Raw genomic sequence first — 21,217 nt, 5'->3', positions numbered from 1 at the left:
GATACAAGTTTGAGCTCCCGGAGCAGCGCCTCTCCGGTCGGGCTGAGTTTGATGAACCGTCAGAGACCCCGGGAGCACCGCTCACCGAACGGGTCAGACGAGGTTTCCAAGTTTTAACTGTTCTTTGTGGTGGAGGGCCATGCTCATGGGGTCTGCTAGCAACTTTATCTGCGGCATTGGTCTTGATCTATCATCATCTCTTTTCCTTTATTATCACGAGACACGATCGGACATCAAGGCATTCGTGTTCTTGCACCTTCGCAAAAACTTGGTCCTCATGTCGGGGAAGAACATACTTGTCAAGGTCTCGTCGGAAAGTAGGAAAGGGAGATGGTTATCGATGATGAAACACTGGATGAATTTGCGCGATTCCAAAGCTCAAGCATTATCTCATGAGGAATCACCACACGGTGGCGGCATCGGACGAGGACCGAGAGGAAGGACTTATGAGGCTTACTTGGTTGCGGAATAGCCACCACATTCTCCAATCGGCAGCAGGGGATATCCACCGGCCAGAGACTGAGGTCCAAGCATGGAGAGGGAGATTCCAAATGAGAAGAACTTGAGCCTTCCGTCGCCGATCCCACCGACCCGATCTCGTGCGAGACCAAGGTTTGATGGAGATAACACATGGTCCCATTTTGAAGATAAGCTCAATTCCCCAATCTTGCTAGCCTTCATGGCTTCATTCTCACCGCTAAAGTGTGCTGCGTAAGAATTCCCTTTGAAATCGTGAGCGCTCGACCTGGTGTGTTCAAAGCTCGGGAAGAAACTCGAAAGTAGAATATCTTCACAGTGCGCCCGAGATAACGTCCAAGGACTACGATTTTTGTCACTCTTTCGCAGCGGTTTAGCCTGCCTCCTGGTTTTGAGAGATGGATAGATGTGAGCGTTGCCAACCGGGATTAACAGATGAACTTCCATCAAGATTAGCACTGTCCTGAGAGGAGCTCGCTTTAGCCTTTGGCCGGGCCGCAGACGACGCTGGAGGCGGGGAGCTCCACCCTACAATTCACTTAGCCAGTGACTCGCTCCACCACAGTCGCTACAAGAGAGCGGTGGCGACATTACGATGTATTGTGTGTGTCGGAGACAGTGATTGCGACTGTCGGTGAGCGAGATCGCTGGTCCACCGCCAGGGAGACGACCTTCCGATGAAAAACGCTTTCGGGTCCGCTCGGAGGTAGGGCTATGTCTATGCTTACGAGACTGGACAGTTTCCCAACCTTCCTGGGGTTCCGCCATAGCACTTGCCAAAGTTTGTTGAGGTTCCACCGTGCTCACCCTCCCTCGCCATCGGAAGGACTAACCGCTGCAGCAAAGGTGGTGCCCTCTCTAACAAAGCTGCTTCGAGGGAGAGGATGGCCACTTCCTGATGCTCGGTTAGAACCCTGTTGACGGTTGTGGGAAAGGCTTTTACGTGACCATCCACCTCCCTCCCCCATTCCTACCATACCTTCCTCCATCGCGAGCTCCGCCGAGCAGATCGCCGTGGAGCGAGTCGCCCATTCCTCAACTTATTTTTTCTTTAAGGTCTCTGTTGTTTTTGCTTAATGCAAGTAGTTTATTCATCTTATAGAATTATATCTTGCTTTGCGCCTGCTACTTCCGAGGTTTGTCCCTCCCTGATAAGGTCCCTTCCAATCTTCCATGAAAGTTAAGTTGGGCAACCACAGCCAACAAACAAAACAAGCTTGTTGAAAATGTGTCAACTTTATAAAAATCATTTTATAAATCAATTTTTATCTGTGATTGTAAAGTGCTGATCACGAGGCAAGTGGGTTTGTGCTGTTCAGAAGAAAAGAAACATATAATAAGGTTAATCACATAATATCCCAATGGGATTGAGATATCATTTCAGATAGCGTTTCTGTTCTGTTATATCTCCCACCCACTAGACTCCCTCCTTGCGGCCCGGCCCTGCCCCTGCCCTGCCCTGCCCTGCCTGCTGGAAAAATTGTTGGCGCGCGCGCTCTTCTTCCCTTCCACCGACATCACGGGCCATGGCCATGTAGCATTGCCGAGCCCCCCAAGAGTCAATATCACCAGCAATAGCTGCACTACCATCATCCCTCTTTTACGAATGGATCTCCAAATCCTCTGCAACTCCACCCTCTCCCTCTCATTCTCTCATTCCTTGTATCGTTTTCACTCTCATCAGTCATCTCCGCATCCCCAATCTCGGCCTCAGGACGATGCCATCTCCTCACAGAAACATGATTTTTCACAAACGCAATCACAACCGACGCCGTTCCGCAGCCTAGAACTTCTCCGGTCCCTACCCACCAGGTCACCGTCCACGATCGTCGGCGCGGAGTTGTTCACCAATTCCTCGTGCCCGAGGTAACACTAACTCAGAGGCTACTCTCATAATGTTTCAGTCTTGGACCTTGGTTTGATATATGAGGCTGTAGTGATGTGCTTTTTGTTGCCGCTGCTGCAGGGACCAGTACATACTACACACTGCCGAGTCACAGAACATCTCATTGCCTTTCGCTTGCAGGCACGGTAATCCCTATCTCCGCCTCTCCATGCCTTTCCCAATTTTTCATAACTTCTCAAGTCTGTTTCCATTCTATAATTGACATCCCAGACATTATTATGTTCTCTCATAGCATTTAATGGAGGAATACGATTGGTGTTCTAGAATTTTTAAGGATGTATTGCTTTCTTGTTCACTTTCAATAATTATCAGCCATCAAGTCACCCTTCTTTGTTCAAGTTTGTATTTCTGTTGAAGTTTTTCTATCATGCCAAAAGTTTATACTCGCCTCGGTAATATTGAGATCATCATCATTAATTTATCTTCCTTCCTTGTTTCTGAATATGAATATAAATATATATATATATATATATATATATATTTGAAAAGGCGATAAATCACACAAAATATATTAGGAAAATAAGACTGTCATATGCACATAAGACTGAATATTAATACTTCTCATAATTTTTTATCTCACTTCTTTAGTATCTCATTTATCTTGGCCCATTGAGTAAGGAGTATATATTTTATGTAACAGGTTGTTGTACTAGTTGTGCTGTTAGAGTAAAAATCCGGGCCAAAATAAGGCAACCTGAGGCTCTCGGAATATCTGCTGAACTGAAGTCTAAAGGTTTATTTGATTCATTTCTTTTACAAGGCATTTGTTTTTGCTCTTCTTGTAAAATTTGCTCCACTCTACCTTTTTGCCTTGTGATCTCAAATGTTTTCTTTCAGGTTGAATTTCATGTTATTCTTCATGATGCAAGGCTTATCAAATTCCTACTTATTTAAATGAAACGTTGTTGAACTCATGATTCATTTTAAAATCACGCATTATAATAATTTAAGGTTTTAAACTTTTAGTTGCAAAGTTTGGACCCTTTTACATGTGAGTCTAGAATGACGAATTTGGGAAGCCACTAATGAAGTATCTTGTTAGCTATGTGGTGGGGAGCACTTAGACGCAGAGTTTTCTGTGATCGTATGCAAAACCTTTATTGTAAGAGAACAAATTACATATCACTTTCATCCCTCCATGTTAGCATTATCTTAAAAATGATCAGCAGATAAATGACAATGACCTATTTCAGGCAGTTTCTATTATTACTGTTGTTGTTATTATTTACTGCTATACTATTGTTACTGTTTTTGTTTTTGGTTCTGTTTCCTTTGTTAAATCTTGATTTTTATATATATATACTTTTTGACCTCTCCTTTTTCCTTCATATTTGTTTGATGGGTTCAACATGATGTGGAATTAATATTCTTTATCAAAGGCGAAATTATTGTTTTTATTACTTTCAGGGCTATGCATTACTCTGTGTAGGGTTCCCATCTTCTGATCTAGAAGTGGAAACACAAGGCGAGGATGAGGTACCATGACACATGGAAGATGCATCCATGAATTTGTTTTATTTTTTATTTTTACTTTGAAAAGTGGGTAAATGACATTGCATTGAAATAATGCATCCCTTAATTTCTGCCTTGCAAGTCCTTAAAAATTCTTCTGATAAAAGCAAATATATGCATATATATATATACATATCCATGAAACCCTGACTGTCTTCTGTCTTCAGGTCTACTGGCTTCAATTTGGAGATATTTTGCCCGAGGGCCTATTGTGAGTGTGTTGAACCTATGTGCTTGAGACATAAAAATTATTACATTGAAAGAAGGCATGCATGCATGCTCCAAATTTTACTTGTGCATGTTCAAAAGCTGTTCCTATATAGTACTTGCATTACAATTGCTTCATCTTTTCTAATTTATTTTTAGCTAGAAAAGTGGTGCAGTCAAAATGGAGATGATAACCAGGAATTAAATGGTCCAATGTTTTGCGAGCCATCATGATAGTTGCTTCAGATGTTGCCCTGTTTTGGTCTGTTGAATTTTTGTTCTTAGGGTGCAAAGATTAACATCATATGAGACTTCATGTTGCCTTGCCAAAATGACTAGGGGCGGTAAAATAATTCTTGTGTCCTTTGCAGGTCTGAGATGTTCTGAAAAATTATTGAAAGTAACTAGCGGCTCAAATTTGAAAACTGATCCCTTGAACAATCTGGACTGGGTGATTTTGTTTCATAGTCTACTAATATTTTTAAAATAGATCATATCACCATTTTTCTTCCCAGTTGTGTACCAGTTTTAAGTTGCTCCTGTGACTGCTGGCCATTAGTCTCTGAATTTATTATTATTATTTCCTTCTTGTTCTTCAGGAAAGGGATGACTATGCACTGGAGTTGGCCCTGGCTGATGAGTGATGCAAGCTCAGAACTGTAGACGGCTGAAATACTTGATTCCTTTCGAGACCAATTCTTATCTCAGCTTATAAGTATGTGTTGTCAGGCTTTGATTTCAGCAATTGTTTGTTTCCTTGTTGCCCAGAACATTTAAGAGTTACTATGATTATGCCTTGCTAGCCGATGAGTTGATGAATTCTGTATTACTGCTGCATGTAAATCACCGAGAGAGGCAACAGAATCTAAATATTTCACTTTGTTAATGGAATATGTTGTGGTGATCTCTGAACCTTTTTGCTATTCCTGTATTGCATATGAAGGGACATGCAGATAGTTTGTGGCCAAAAAATGCTGGTGTCTTGGGTTTTGGTCCCTTTGGATGAGATTATGATGGTAATATTAAAAATACAAAATAATTATATTCACAGGCATATACTTTGCGCGCGCACATATACATAAATGATGATAATTTAAAAACAAAAAAGTTTTCACAAATGAATTAGTTCAAATATTTATAAAAATAAAAAATTTCTGCAAAAATAATAATAATAATAAATAAAAAAATAACAATTTCGAAAATTCCATGGGCTATAGTGGAATGCATCGGTGAGGCCCAAACTTAAATAGATCTTATCCCGGGCAGGCGTGCCTCTCTCCTCGTTCCCTCCTCTTCATCGTTGCTTTCTGTTGATTTTGTGGAGGCCATTCCAATCCAGGACACCAATGCTTGCCAGAGCCCCTTTCTTTCTATGCTCCTCCTCTCACCTGGAAACCTTTCCATTTCCATTTCCATTTCCATTTCCATTTCTTCTCAATTACCGCCGTAATGGAAGGAATTTGCCAGTGTGTCGGGTGGCTTACAAGCGCATTCCCATGGACACCCCGGGCGCCTATCAACTGATTGACGAGCATACTGGCGAGAAGTTCATCGTTTGGGGTGGATCCGACGACGGTGGAGATGACTCCATCCCTTCCGAACAAGTCCTCTCCTGGAAACCCGAAGCCGTCAAGTCAAGCGATTGTGAGTCATCATACATAGTGCCTGATGCTGCTCCCAAGCAAATGGGAGCCCAAAGGATTCAAAGTTTCTCATTACTTACATTCGTCTTTGTTGTTGGTTGCTTCAGCACTTGCTGATGATGACCGTGCTGCTAGGTCTCGCACCGGATTCAGCAAACTGAAAGCCTCGAAGATTAGAGGACTTATGATTAAGAGATCCTCTGCCAATCGTACTCTCGATTGTAAAGAAAATGCTCCAGCCACCTATCAAGAAGAACCTGACTTTGTCAGAGCTAGAACCGGATTCGGGCTGCTTCACGACAATGGAAGAGATGGTGATATTAAAGACGGAAGCTTTTCCAATGTAAGGCCTGATTTCGTGGGCGAGTCTTCTACTTCTCCAGGGAATGCTTCTTCTTCTTCTTCTTCTTCTTCTTCTTCATTGAGAGGACGGGGATGGGGTAGTGCCAGCTCCTCTTTTTCCTCCGAGAGCAATACAACGGCTGCTGCACGGCTGCCGCAGCGAAGTAGAAAGTCGGCAAATGGTGGCTTTTTTAGCAACAAATCCTTTTGAAAAACTTGGGTTGTTCTCCGGACATGGTACAATCCCTGAAGGATTTTGCAGTTTATCCGCCCGTCACATATCCAGGTCCTCTTTTTTGGATTAATATGCTAATGCTAGTCTGCAGAGGTTATGAGAGCCTTATTTCTCTGTATTTAGCTGCGCGCCTTGAACTCACAATTTTTGTGAACCCCCTCAACTTCCAGGCAATGGCATATGGCCCAGTTTTAGAAGGTAAAAGCTGCATCATTGCTGATCAAAGTGGATCCGGTAAGACATTGGCCTATCTTGCCCCTACCATCCAACGTCTGAGGCAAGAAGAATTAGCCGGGCTTCACAAATCCTCAGCAAGGAGTCCGCGTGTCATAATATTGGCTCCCACTGCTGAATTGGCCTCTCAGGTCGGCATTGTCTGTCAAGATTTTTTTTTTTTTCATCGAGGAAATTCAAATAAGATTAAATGACCTCATTACTAGGATTATTAGGGAATTGTGTGGTTTCTGCAGGATAAATCCATCTCATGTTCTTCTGGTCTGCAGGTGCTTAATAACTGCAGATCAATATCAAAAGGTGGTGTCCCATTCAGGTCTATGGTTGCAACAGGGGGATTTCGGCAGAAAACTCAGTTAGACAATCTTCAACAAGAAATGGATGTGCTCATAGCTACACCTGGTCGATTAATTTACTTACTTCAAGAAGGCTTTCTGCTCTTAACTAACCTTAGATGGTAAGACTTGTTTAACTTTTTTTCAAATGTTTATCTGGTGTTCCAACCGAAGATTTTTGGTATTTTTCCGAGAGTTCTTTTGTCTGTGTGTGATATCAGTCATGCTCAAATTGTGTATCCTTTCCATCTTCAGAAATTAAAGATGGTTATGTGAATAATTTATTTAGCCATCAACACCAGATGCAAGAGGGGAATGAGGTTTGTAAAGAAAAGGAATTTTATTTATATAATCATCTATGCCATGGGAATCTCAAGTCAACATTATTTGATTCGCTTTTCTTTACCTAATCTTTCTTTTTGGAACAATGGGATATCTCTTCAAAGGTAAAATTTTTTTTTAAAAAAAGGTTAAATTTATCGAGTTTTAATGTCAATAAATTTTTTGTCTATTTATTATCTGTTTCATTTGCGTTTAGCAATTAGTATCATTATATAAGCATTAATCTGACAGAAACCTCTCAGTTTTCCTTTGATGCTTATATTTCCTTGTTTTCCAGTGTTATTTTAGATGAAGTAGACATCTTGTTTGGCGATGAAGGTTTCGAACAAGTTCTTCAAACCTTATCTAGCTCTGCACCCATGACATCACAGTATCTTTTTGTCACTGCAACTCTTCCTGTTGATATTTACAATAAATTGGTTGAGACCTTCCCTGATTGTGAAGTAATTATGGGACCAGGCCTTCACCGGATGAGCTCTAGGCTTGAAGAGGTAAATTCCTCCGCTTGTTTTTTCCCTTTTGCTCCTTGCATTGACTCATTTTCTTCTGTACAATTCAAATTTAAGAATTTTTCTTCTGGAGATGTTTGCAAAGGTAGATATTTTAGATATTGCTTAAGGCTATCTCTGTTATCTATTGTGGCCTGGCAAAGCCTGATTGCAGTTTGCAAGCATAGTTTTTGTTTTGAATTTCTTTCAAATGGTTGGTGTGTTAATTTTGGACATATATTTATTTACTTTATCAGAAAATTTCCTATGGAGGGATGTAATGAATGTTTACACAAGCAGTGCCATTTTCAAATATAAAATGATTTTGATGTCAGAAAGGTAATTTTTATGTAGTGCAAATACTATAGTTTTTATTGAGAAGGTGCAAGGGATGAAGATATCCTTTTATTTTTTTCTCTTCACTATGAAGTGTGAGCAGAGGAGGCTTGTAATGGCTTCTTCATGTGAAAATATTATGAGAAAGCAGTTCACTATTCCTTTGAAGACTTTAACATGAAACATGACATCCATTCAGTCTCATATATCCATCCTTGCATATGTTTATGCTATGTTTTGAATGATGTATCATATAAGCCATGCCAAGTTGCAATGCTGAGGACAAACTTCATCAATGCTGTACCGATCCTCATGAGTAATGGATTTTGATTTCAGAAAGGCTATCAGTATAAGAATAACTAATTGTCCTATACCAGGCAATTTGATAAATATGGGCTGAATATTGAAGCTTATGTCTATCATCCTATGAGCTTAAGCTTTTGTGTTAAATCAGAGGTGGATGACATATTCGGTTTGTATATAATCAAAGTTTTGATTTGTTTGGTTTGCAATGTGTATAGTTAAAATAGACTAATACATATATCTGGGAGGCATATTAGAGTAACTAATATTCATACATCAGTTGATTTGATGAATATAAACTTGAATGTAAAGTCCGGGGTTTCGCATTCTATAAGCTTAAGCTTTTGAAAAGAATTGGGCTTGCTAACATATTTGCTTTGTATGTAACAATCACCATCAATGCAAGATCTGTTGCAAGGGCAGTAAAGCTTGCATTACTCACTTGCCTCGGAACTTTTGTGTGATTCACATTGTGAATTCATGTGTAGGTTCTTGTTGACTGCAGTGGCGATGTTGAAGGGGAAAAAAGTCCTGATACAGCTTTCACGAACAAGAGATCTGCTTTACTGCAGCTTGTTCAAGAATCTCCAGTTTCTAGAACTATTGTTTTCTGCAATAAGGTTAGTATTGTGATGATTTATGGTTACTTTTACTGTTCTAAATTTCAAGCATGACTGTTTCTCTTCTCATCTGATAAGTCAGTTTGTTATAGGACGAATTATGCCATGACGAAGCCCTTTAAATAACTTATGGTCTGGTTCCCATGTCTTTTCCTGTGTTACTTGGGCAGATTGAAACTTGCAGAAAGGTGGAGAATGCATTGAAACGCTTTGATCGGAGAGGAGTCCATGTTAAAGTCTTGCCATTCCATGCTGCTTTAGATCAAGAAACTCGTCTCTTCAACATGAAGGAGTTTCTCAACTTGAAGTCAACAGACAATTTATTCTTGATTTGCACTGACAGGTAAATGTGTTTTGTTGATGTCTCTATTATTCTGTTATGTTTTATGAGTGTGGTTGGTTTTATACCCCATGTCTGTCACATCTTTTGTATACATTCACTAGCCAGCCGACCCAAAGCCATCTATGTTGCTAAATTGCCATCTATGTTGCTAAATTTTTGTTGTTTATATCTAGTTATTGTTAAGCTGATAAATTCCATAATCATGCATGCAACAGGGCATCGCGAGGCATTGACTTCACAAATGTTGATCATGTGGTGCTTTTCGATTTTCCCCGTGATCCTAGTGAATATGTCCGTCGTGTTGGGAGGACGGCTCGTGGTGCTATGGGAAATGGAAAGGCTTTTGTGTTCGTGGTAGGCAAGCAAGTATCCCTTGCAAAGAGAATAATGGAAAGAAACAGAAAAGGGCATCCCCTGCATGATGTTCCTTCTGCTTATGAATTGGAGAGCTGAGCTGAAAAGTTTAGGATTGCTGTATCTGTATCACTGTATGCCAGGCCTGTTATGTTTGTTATGTAAATTTGAATTGGTTGCAAAATTACTACTGTAATTAGATGACTTGAAGCGGATAGAGAGGAAACAAAATAGAGCTGCTTTTGGCTTGAAATGCTTAATTTCCTCATCCATGTCTGCAGTTCACTTGAATCATTCTGCTCAGCCCAGGTTCTGGATTTGTCTTTCACCAGACGCTGCTTTAAAATTAAAAAAAAAATGCTGTTTTTTTTATTTAACTGAAATTATGTTTTTCTAGGGACAACCAATAAAATATTAAACACTCCTTGTGTGCCATGTGTGTGTGTGTGTGTGTGTGTGTGTGTGTATCTAGATACTGCATGAATTAGCTAGCATTGGAGAACTTGTTATAATACATTGTAAAAATATATAAATATTAATACATAAATATATATAGTAACTGCATAAACGATTGGATAAGGCAAGAGAGGTCGACTGGGTTTGCTTTCTTCCGCTCTGCTGAGTGCTGAGAGAAATACCTGTGAAAAAAAAAAACAAAAAAAACAAAAACGAGAGAGAGAGAATGTGTCCTGCCGCTGCCGCTTGTCTCTGGTCATCAACAGCACCCTTCTCCTCCTCCGTCTCTTTGAGAGGCACCCGTCTCATCCCCATTACCAATGTCACCCCTCTTCTTCAGTCGGCGGCAACCTTTCCCTGCATCGTTGCCAAGACCGTCACCCGCAAGCAGAACCGCGATGCTCGCCATCAGCGCGTGCGGAAGAAGGTCAGTCCTTCTCCTTCCCTACTAATCTTAATAATTTCTTACCAATCTGCGATTTTGTTTGAAGTCGATTGTTTGTCATCTTGCTTCTACCCCACTGTCGGTCTTTGGTTGTTACCTGTGCTATTGTTATGTTTCCACTTTTCCAGTAGTAACACCACATCCAATCAATTGGTTGCTATCTGTTCAGGTAGAGGGTACACCGGAGAGGCCAAGGCTATCCGTTTTCCGTTCCAACAAACACCTATATGTCCAAGTCATTGATGACACCAAGATGCACACTCTTGCTTCTGCTTCAACGATGCAGAAGCCTATCTCTCAAGAATTTGATTACTCTTCTGCCCCCACCATTGTAAGTATTTCCATTTTAATGTTATTGTGTTGTATTCACACATTCTGTTCTTCCCTATCTGCTGTTTCTTTTTGCATTCTTAGCTACTCTTGCCATAACAAATTGCAACTTTTAAATGTTAAAAGACTTACCACCTAACAAGAATTTGCTTTTCTAGTAAAGAAGGTTAATTTATTAGTTCAAATCATACTAGAAGGTTGACATTCCTTAGACGAGCATAGGAAATTCCTCTTACAGCATCACACTGATTATGATAGACATTTGCATATTTCTTTAGCTAACCCATCTCCCTTGCTGACCACATGCGGACTACATGGCATATTTTTGTGTTCTTCCCTTCAGCTGCTCTGTTACTCTCGCAGGTTTATTAAATTTTCAAATTCCAAAATGTCAAGCAAAAAGTTTGTTGTTTCCCTATCTGTTGTTTGTTCAGTACCACAGCTAGTGGTAGTTGTACTCTGTTCTATCATTTTTTTAATGCATTGTGGTTTTATCCACTTTTTTTCAAAATTGTTCCCTACCAGTAGAGGGTTGCTTTATGACTTAATCTATTAAACTGTACACTGAGCCCCTTACCCTTAGGGAACAATATCTTTCACAAATTCTGATAGCTACCCTTCAGGCTCCAAGTGCATAATAATCTATTCTGATGTTCATTTTCTAGGTCATCATGTAACAAGTTATGGGATCAAATGAAGCTATCCTCATCTTTGACCAAAGACTGACAAAAAAAGTTGTTTCGATATTTCACCAAACAGTAACAAAAACAATCCAAATAATCTTCCATTTATCCTTCCCCTATCTCTCAAATTCACTTTGACTGAATTTTTCGCCTATGATGCATAATCCTTTTGACATAACTTGTGTGAAATATAATATTTTGATTTTGTTGGTAAATAAGCTAAATGGTTAATTTGTTCACATTGTTGATCGGCATCTATGAAATCACAATAATGAAAGAGAAAAAAATGAAAAGAGCAATTACATAAAAGATAGAAAGTTATGCCATTTGGCAATTTTGTTCCTTTTATGACAAAAATACTAGGAATTCACAAGTTCAAGGATATAGATTTTTGTCATATGTGTAGGTTGTGAGTTAAATCATCATGGATTGGCAAGGCTCAAGTAATTGTTGCTTTCCATTTGCTCCTTGTTCATAAATTACAAGCACCTTCCCTTGCAATAACTGGAGTGCTTTGGGATTTGAAACATCTCTACCTTGAAAAACTTCTATATCTTCCAAAAATCATCATTTGGTTGATCAACTTTTCTTTAGCTCAAATAAAAATAAGAAAATCCCCTTTGTTCAAATGGGAGAATTTTTGGATTATATTAACCTCTATCATAATATTATTTGCAAACTTTTGTGTAAGTTTGTCTTTGTTTTTTATGCATAAATTAATATTTTGCTCGGCGAAAGTGTAGCTTGATCTTTTGAGTTAGATGTTTCTACGGAAAGTGTATCTTGATCCTTTGAGTTATATTCTGCAATCCAGTTTTTGACATGCTGTCAATTTAACAATTTTGGTTACTAGGAAGTGGCAAAGAAGGTGGGTGAAGCCATTGCAAAGTCTTGCTTGGAGAAAGGAATCTCAAAGGTTGCCTTTGACAGAGGTGGTTACCCTTATCATGGCCGTATAGAAGCCCTGGCTAACTCTGCACGAGAGAATGGTCTTCAGTTCTGAACCCGGGAGAAGTTGAGATGTGTATGAAATCAATCCTCTTTGTAGCTCATGTTTGATCGTAGAGATCAGTAATGATTCTTGCTCAGGTTTCCTTCCATAGACTGGATATGTTTTTTATTTTTTTTATTTTTATCCCATGACCGAAGCCCTCTGGCTTGCGCCTTTGGATCTAAACTTTATTTTTGTTTTCTCCAATGTCAAGAAGATTTGCAGGTATTATATCAGATGAATAATCTAGTGTTGAAGGGACCTAATCCTTTCTTGCTTTTCTTTGCGCTTTTGTTTGTTTGATTGCCAGAAATGTGCAAGGAGGTTCTCAAAGAGAAACTATGTGGATTGGTGGCATGTTATTGACTAATTGTCATTGACTTATTTGGTTCTTGGAGGTTTGGTTTGGTTATCAGGTTTCTAATGTTTGCTAATGTTTCTTGCATGTTACTTTATTTATTTATTTTCTAGGGGTTCTGATCAGTGCATGGCATCTGAATACAGCAAAAGAGAATTATATATATATATATATATATATATATCAATTAACATAAGGATGTTATGTATGAAATGAGCATGGAGAATGTGATGGATATCTTTAGGCTTTTAGCAAAATAGCAACCTATGGGTATGTAAGCCCCAGGCAACAAACCACGTGATGCTGACTCCCTCCTCCCCCTGTTGCAACTTGAATCTGCATTCACCAATTAACATAAGGAAGTAAGGATGTTATGTATCAAATGGGATGGAGAATGTGATGGAGGACATCTTTAGCAACCTAAGGGTAGGGTATATATATATATATATATATACATACGTAACCCTAAAAGAAAGACCCACGCAACCACGTGATGCTCCTGGCTTCCTTGTTGCAACTTGAATCTGCTTTCATGAACCTCTTTTTCCCATCTTGGCTTATTGCATGCGACTCCACTCCTCCCATACACTAGTACTAACATTATTTATTTATTGTTGAAGCCCAAATTAAACAGGCATGTAAATTTTGGCAAAATTAGTAAGCTTATAGCTATGGTATTGGTATGGTATAAATTTATACCATAGCTATAATTTTGCATGGTTTGCTATGAGATTCTTCACAGATATATATATATATATATATATATAGCTATGGTATGGTATAAATTCATTCATTGTTCCTATAATATGTGCAAATTCCAAATTTAGTCAGTGGATACCGTGTTTGTTACTAAACTTATTACTCATTTTGAATGAGTACTTTAATTGTGAGGTCGTCCATTGAAAAATCATAATTAATGCCATTGACTTCTTTCCAAAAGCATATATATCATGTGTAAATATAACGGATATATGCACACAAACATTCTCTTCAGTTATACATCATCTCACATCAATCTTAATAGCAGCAGCAGCAGCAGCAGCAGCAGCAGATTAAGATGTTAATGATGATGAATATTGAGAAGAGGAGGATTTTGTGCATTACGCTGTTAGTAGTGGCCTTTACATTTTGAGCGTCATGGCAAAACAAAGGGTGCTGCAGGTGTATGGACAAGAAGAATTTGTAGAAGAAGAAGAAAAAAAGGCATCTCAATCCCATCAAGAAGTAATAGAGGTGGAGGTGGTGAGGATTTTGTGAAGGTGAGTGGCTTGCAATTTACTAGGAATGGGAGTACCTTCTACTTGAACGGTTTCAATGCTTACTGGATGATGCTGGTGGCATCTGACCCAACACAGAGGCTCAAGGTGGCCTCTGCCCTGAGACAAGCCTCAGTATATGGATTAACTCTTGCTAGAACTTGGGCTTTTAGCGATGGTACTGCCGCTTCTAATAAGCCCTTGCAATCAGCTCCTGGTTCTTACAACGAGGCTATGTTCCAAGTACACATAAAGTTTTTTTTTTTACTAATTTATTAATTAGATTAATGATTTATTTTAACATTTTAAGTTTTCTTTAATTTGAATATATATAATTCGAGGTTTTAATTCAGCAGAATATATATATATATCTATATATATATATATATATATATTTGTATACATTATGTATCTCATTCACTATTTTGATTTAATTACAGGGATTAGATTTTGTGGTTTCAGAGCTCATAGAAAATGGGATTTATCTGATAATAGAGTCTGGTGAATTACTATTCGGATTTTGGAGGGAGAAAACAGTATGTCCAATGGGCAAGAGAGAAGGGGCCAGAACAGTGACCTCCACGGATGACTTTTACACTAACATCATGATCAAGGGCTTTTACAAGAACCATGTTAAGGTAGTGTAAGTAGCATTATATATATATATATATATATGCGTCACGGCATACATAAAAAAATAAAAAGGTTGTATATATTGGCCCAGCACGGTTGGGGCAGCGACATTCCTTATATCTCTTTTTGTTTTGTTTTTTGTTTTTTATTATTTTTATTTCTGTGGTTTCATCATATATATAATATATTGAGGATAATTATATATTGAATTTATTTGATTGGGGATTCAGACAATACTGACCCGGAGGAACACTATTAACGGGATGATATACAAGGATGATCCCACCATCTTGGCATGGGAATTGATTAATGAGCCCCGTTGTGAAAGTGATCTCTCAGGCAAGATATTACAGGTATATATATATATATATATATATATTACTCTTGAATGATATATATATACACACATTTTAGTTTACTCAAATTGTTTTTTTTTTTTTTAAATCTTTTGCATCGTATTTATATATTTTATTTGTATAGAACTGGATCACAGAGATGGCAACTTATGTGAAATCCATAGACAAGAAGCATCTGCTTGATGTAGGGAATGGAAGGATTTTATGGAAATAGCACACCTGAAAAAGTATTTAAATCCTGGAGGTATTGTGTTTTGGTACTGATTTCTTGATTCACAATCAGATTAAAGGGGATCGACTTCGCTACATTTCATGCCTACCCAGATATATGGTATTAATTAATTAATCTCCATATATAGCCATCAATGTGCATGTTTCTTTATTAAATTTTTCATGTCAATGATGATGATGCCTTTTTACATGCACTTTGAAGGTTATCAGGCTCAGTTGATAAAGTCCAATTAGAATACATGAAGAATTGGACAGAGTCACATGTGCAGGATGCAGGCAGAATATTGAAAAAGCCAATCTTGATGGGTGAGTTTGGGAAATCTTTGAAGCCAAAAGGAGGCTCAATCAAGTCAAGGGATGCTTTAATGGTTATCACCTACACAATGATCCTCCACAGTGCTCGCAATACCATGGCCCATTCGCTGGAGGCCTTTTTGTGGCAACTCTGGACCAAGCCTTGGGCCAGTTCCAAAGATAACTACGGCATCGTCTTGCCTGAATTCCCTTCCACCGCGGCTCTCATTGCCAGTCACTCTCGCACCTTATCTAACCTCAATCACCATCTTTAGTTAGTTTTCATTCCATGCATATATATATATATATATTGCTTTTGAATGATATGATCAACTATGATCGCGATTTGATGCTATATATTATAAATTTCATCTAAATATTATCTCATGTCAAGTCATGTGTGAATACACCTAGCTATAAGTATACATACTCTGTTTAAATTTTCTTGTCCTAGCTCCTTGATCATCTCACCATCATTTTACATCATGCTCTGAACCTAGTCCAGCGGGCGGACAAATGGCACGCACTCCAGGACAAAAAGCTCCATGGTACCACGACCTAAAACGCGACTCGAGAGCATGATCTAACAAAGCCACATATTACAAGTAACAAAACATCAACAACTTCCGACTATAACTTCGAGGACTACAACAAGAGAATTTACAACTCAATTACACCGAGAAAAGATACTTGACCGCCAGCTAATTTACAGCCGGATCTTGCTCTTGATATGAAAAGAGAAACAACTATTTATGAGCTTGCACCGATAAGTACTCCACTAAAATTATCGGGATTATAAAACGTTTCAAAAATTTCAAAACTTAAATAGGTATAATAAAAAATACAAGTTTATCGGAATAAAATTCGAAGTTAAGTTTTTTTAATAAAACATAAGCGATCAAAAAGTCAAGCATATATGTCTCACAAATAAATATTGATAAAAATGTCGAGAGGTCATATGTTTTCGCCTTCGAGTGACCCGTAGGAATATCGGAGGTCAGTAAGTTCTACTCGGTGACCCGTGGCGAATTATCGAGCCGGGTTATTCTTATTAAACATTAGTCGTGATTCAACATCTAAGATCCTCAAATTCTTTGATCAAGATTCATGCTTCCTGCAAAAATGTCATTGAGCACCACTATAGAAATTTGATCATATCTCACAAATTACAGGGCTAAAAATTCTAAAATTTGACAGAGTCAAATATAAAATCATCTTCTACAACTTTCTTATATAAATCTAAATATAAATCAGAACTTAAAATCATGAAATTAATCAAAAAATGTTCAAGGGTTGCAGGAAATCATGTCCGCGTCACTGTGTCTAAACTTATAATTTATAGGATACTTTATGTAAAAATTCTGAAATTTTGCACGTACTTAGCCAACATCGAACTCTACAAGCTTCTTTTTGTGCCATTCTTGGAAGCTAACTACACAAGACTAACACCTTCTTGATTGGAAAGCCTCGGATAAGTAATATTCCTTGATTTGTAAAAGGCAAGATGGCGGAACATTGATAACCTCCATGCATCAAATTTAATGTGTGCTCCTACAATTTTTCTCATTGATGGGGACTTCAATGCACGTGTCACTCACTCTACTAGAAAGTTTATGCCTGAGGAAGATTAGTACATTAATTGGCTTGTTTGAGATAATAAGATTCTTATACTAGAAAATCTCTTTTCTAAGAGATGTAATAAGCTTCGCACAGCCACTGTGTTCTTTGCCACATAGCCATTGCGACAGCGAACCACCTGCTTGTTCATTCAGTGTCTTTTTTACAATGTTCATTGGGAATCATTTTGTTTGACCCTTAGACAACTACAAATGCCTCGGGTCCTTAGAGGATCTTTGGGGTAACTCGCTCCAAAGACTTAATTTTCAAGCGAAGTCTCATGGGATCGATCTCTTAGGTAGAACTGTCACATAGCATATTTGGCTTACGTAAAGTGAGTGTATTTTCAATTTTATGGCACTATTTCTTTTATCAGTTCTTTTTGAAAAATAAGGTACATGTTTTTTTTTCTGTAGCTTTTGCAATTTAAAAGCAAAAATCGGAGTTCTTTACTGATGTTGTACAGTTTCCAAGGCAATTCTATATTATCATATGAGAACCAACTAATAAAAGTATAATTCTATAAGGTAACATCGCTATAAAAGGACTGTAAGTCTTGAGGTTTTTATCCATGGTTAATTTGCCTGCATTATTGAGTAGAGCAATTCTATATTGATTTTCAAATAGTAGCATGCCCGTACTAAAGTGGCTAATGAGAATATAGAAATTTAAAAATAATAAATAAATAAACGAGTTGATTATAGATCAATAGATGAATTAACTTTAATTGGAATATTATTCAGTTCAATTATGGTTCGGGTGTCATTTCTTTGGTTCGAGTGTCATTTCTCTGATAAGGAGAAAACAAAATTAAATTTGTTTTCATACATGCACAAGCAAAAGATTGTTCCAATTAAAGATGTTTGAATCAGTCTAGCTATTAGACCTACTAATCCATATAACCCAATGTAATTGAGCATTCTAAAAAAAATTGAATTTTAAAAAGTAAGAAAGTATTAAATTAATGCATGCTTGCTGCTGTGCTGCTTTTTTTTTTTTAAATAAATTATGATTTATTAATTTTTTTTTAATGCATACTTAAATCGGTGCACTAAAAGCTAGAAAAGGTTGTATTATAATAAACCAGAATTATTGTCCTAGTGATGATATGGTGTCAGCAATTTCAACGAAACAAATTAAAAGTTTGATTTGCTTGTAAAACTGTCAGACCACGAGAAAAATTGAAGAAAAGTTTTTGGAGTACAAGTTTGAAGGAAGAAGGCGCGCTTTGCAGTGGGGGGAATTAATTCCTCGTGTCGTGTTCCTTAATTTTGTTCTAGTTGATGATGGGAACGACAGAGAAAGCGCGCGTTAATTTGCTTGCGTGTCCCAATATATATATCTAATTGACGATGCAATGCAGGCAGCATGATTAAAAGGTGGACTACGTACTTGTCATGCTTGATGCGCGCCAAAGTTGCTGCAGGAGTTACACTGCATGCCGGAGGAGCCAAAGTCCACTGGCTAGAGAGTAGAGATTCCTAGCTATCTCCCCGCTCCTCCCTCTTCAATCGGTTTTTATTAATTACTAAAAATCCTTTTAGGCTAGCTAGAGATTCATTAATCAACCGCGCGTGATTGATGGAATCGGACATCTGACTGACTTCTTCTTCATAGAAATTAGTAGGGGAACTGAAGGGACCTATTACGTACAATACACCTTTTTCTTAATTTCATGACTTTACTTTCAACCCCGCGCGCGTGATTATCGAATTCATCGTTAGACCGACAAAAATGGAATTAGAAGCCCATGGAATAACAAAAACCGGAAGGATCACGTTCACACGTCTATATATATATATATATATAGATAACGAAGAAGCATCTAGGCAAGCTAAAGCAATCTCTTAATTTATGTGTATTTTCTTTATTTTTAATTTTCTATTCGTGATTATTTGATTTCTGTTTGGATCCATATATATATATATATATATATATATATATGGCAAAGAAACAAATTGTGTGTGCGCTGTTGTGGGTTTCAGCTTTGGTTGGGCCTCAGCCAATAATAGAGCATGCATATGGATATGGCGGCGAAGCAGCGGCATCTGATTTTGTGAAAAGCCGATGGCACTAGTTTCAGCGGTGAATGGACAGCTATTCTATCCGAATGGATTCAATGCTTACTGGCTTATGTCAAAAGCGTCGAAGCCTTCAGAGATGGACAAAAGTATCGCGTGCTCTCCGCCAGGCTTCCTCCTACGGAATGACTGTCATCAGGACTTGGGCCTTCAAGGATGGCTGGATACCGACCCTTGCAGTCCTCTCCCGGCGTCTACAATGAGGACATGTTCAAGGTACGTATAAATTATTAATTAATGCACACATTACATTACAATCATATATATATATATATATAGCACACACTATAGCTAGCTAGCTAGCTTTCAGATGTGAATGAAATTATTTATTTATTCATATATATATATATATATTAATTAGTTCTCTGATGATGTGTATGTTTGTATATATATGTGATCTGTGCATGCAGGGGCCTTGATTTTGTGATTTCCGAAGCTAAGAAATATGGACTTTCTTTGATATTGAGTCTGGTTAATAATTTTTATGGAAAGAGACAGTACGTTGAATGGGCAATGCAGCGAGGGAGAACTTGACCTCTGAAGATGACTTTTTACACAAATTATCTCTTGTCAAAAACATTTTATAAAAATCATGTCAAGGTAATAATAATAATAATAATAATAATAATAGAGATTGATGATGTACATACTATACGGTATGCGCACATGGCAAATATGGCATACATGGTGTGTGTATGTACTGTTTAATTACATGCTAGTTAAATCTGCTCACTTATACATACATAGTAATTAATCATGACCTTGAAAATGAAATTCCATCTACTTTATATTAATTGTTATAATCTGTTTCGATTTTAACACAGACAATTCTCTTAAGAAACAACACGAAGACAGGGGGTGGTGTATAAAGATGATCAAAGCATCATGGCGTGGGAGCTGATAAATGAGGGCCGGTGCAAGAGTGACCTGTCTGGGCGAACCATGCAGGCATGGATTGAAGAGATGGCCGGGTATGTCAAAAGCCATTGACAGCGAGCACTTGCTGGAAGTTGGCTTGGAAGGCTTCTTTGGTGGGCTAGATCAGGACCAGGGAGGCCATCCAATATTGACTCGTTTGCTCCCTCTCGTAACGTCGGCAGTGATTTTTACATCCAACAACCAGATCCATGGAATCGACTTCGCCACCATTCACTTATATCCCAATCTATGGTACCCCTAATTACCTTCTTTCTCGTGCATTTGACTAATCAGTGATTGTTCATCTACCTCAGAAGCCATGCAGTGCCAAAATAAAGGCAAATCGTGCATCCCTACCCAACCCCACGTTTGTCCCTGTAATTAACAGCAGGCCAATTAAGACCTATATATATATATATGTAGTAATAAATTACACAACACTCCCGTGGTCGTTTTGGAAAGATATATTACATCACGAAATGCATTCAAGTTGGTTATTTAATTTTAAAAAAATTAAATACGGATATTTTTATTAATTTGGTTTGACTAGCAGGATCCCCACGCAGATGATGCGACCCAACTTATTTTTGAGGGACTGGATACACCTCACCAAACGCTGCAGATGAGATTCTAAGGAAGCCACCCTAGTTACAGAATTCGGAAAACCAGCCGGTTTGCGGGTGCAATGGAGTTGATAAAGTGAGCTACCGCACAGCTTACGCTGTGATCTACAAGTTGATCCGGGCCAGGAGCGCCTGCGCAGGTGGTTTGTTTTGGCAGCCTGCCGGGGATGGAAAATTTGAGTGATGGCTACGAGATCATTCTCTGACTGTCCATCTATAGCAAACATAATATCCCGACACTCTCGCTTGATCTCCAACCTTCATAGTC

The 21,217-nt window shown here is 38.3% G+C and overlaps 1 protein-coding gene and 4 pseudogenes across 1 annotated transcript; all 5 read left to right on the top strand.

The window, feature by feature from the left end:
* The first annotated feature begins 1,553 nt into the window (after positions 1-1,553).
* On the top strand, positions 1,554-4,872 carry LOC120249400 (annotated as a pseudogene).
* A 559-nt stretch (positions 4,873-5,431) lies between these two features.
* Positions 5,432-9,968, top strand: LOC120249627 (annotated as a pseudogene).
* A 283-nt stretch (positions 9,969-10,251) lies between these two features.
* LOC120249630 (50S ribosomal protein L18, chloroplastic-like) lies at positions 10,252-12,863 on the top strand. Its single transcript, XM_039258207.1, has 3 exons — positions 10,252-10,560; positions 10,748-10,909; positions 12,445-12,863. The coding sequence occupies exons 1-3, from the start codon at positions 10,360-10,362 to the stop codon at positions 12,592-12,594; spliced, it is 513 nt and encodes a 170-aa protein (XP_039114141.1). The 5' UTR covers positions 10,252-10,359; the 3' UTR covers positions 12,595-12,863.
* A 748-nt stretch (positions 12,864-13,611) lies between these two features.
* On the top strand, positions 13,612-15,985 carry LOC120249399 (annotated as a pseudogene).
* Positions 15,986-18,695: 2,710 nt separating this feature from the next.
* LOC120249398 lies at positions 18,696-21,155 on the top strand (annotated as a pseudogene).
* Positions 21,156-21,217: the final 62 nt, after the last annotated feature.

The sequence above is a fragment of the Dioscorea cayenensis genome, chromosome 19 (genome assembly GCF_009730915.1).
Source record: "Dioscorea cayenensis subsp. rotundata cultivar TDr96_F1 chromosome 19, TDr96_F1_v2_PseudoChromosome.rev07_lg8_w22 25.fasta, whole genome shotgun sequence".
In the NCBI taxonomy this organism is placed as follows: Eukaryota; Viridiplantae; Streptophyta; class Magnoliopsida; order Dioscoreales; family Dioscoreaceae; genus Dioscorea; species Dioscorea cayenensis.
This window is presented reverse-complemented; position numbering and strand designations above follow the sequence as displayed.

What these genes read in the sequence shown, in the direction of transcription:
- LOC120249630 (XM_039258207.1), top strand. Translation starts at nt 10,360, where the DNA reads ATGTGTCCTGCCGCTGCCGCTTGTCTCTGGTCATCAACAGCACCCTTC. An exon ending in ATCAGCGCGTGCGGAAGAAG is followed by an intron (nt 10,561 to 10,747) that starts GTCAGTCCTTCT and finishes CTATCTGTTCAG; the next exon opens with GTAGAGGGTACACCGGAGAG. An exon ending in ACTCTTCTGCCCCCACCATT is followed by an intron (nt 10,910 to 12,444) that starts GTAAGTATTTCC and finishes TTTGGTTACTAG; the next exon opens with GAAGTGGCAAAGAAGGTGGG.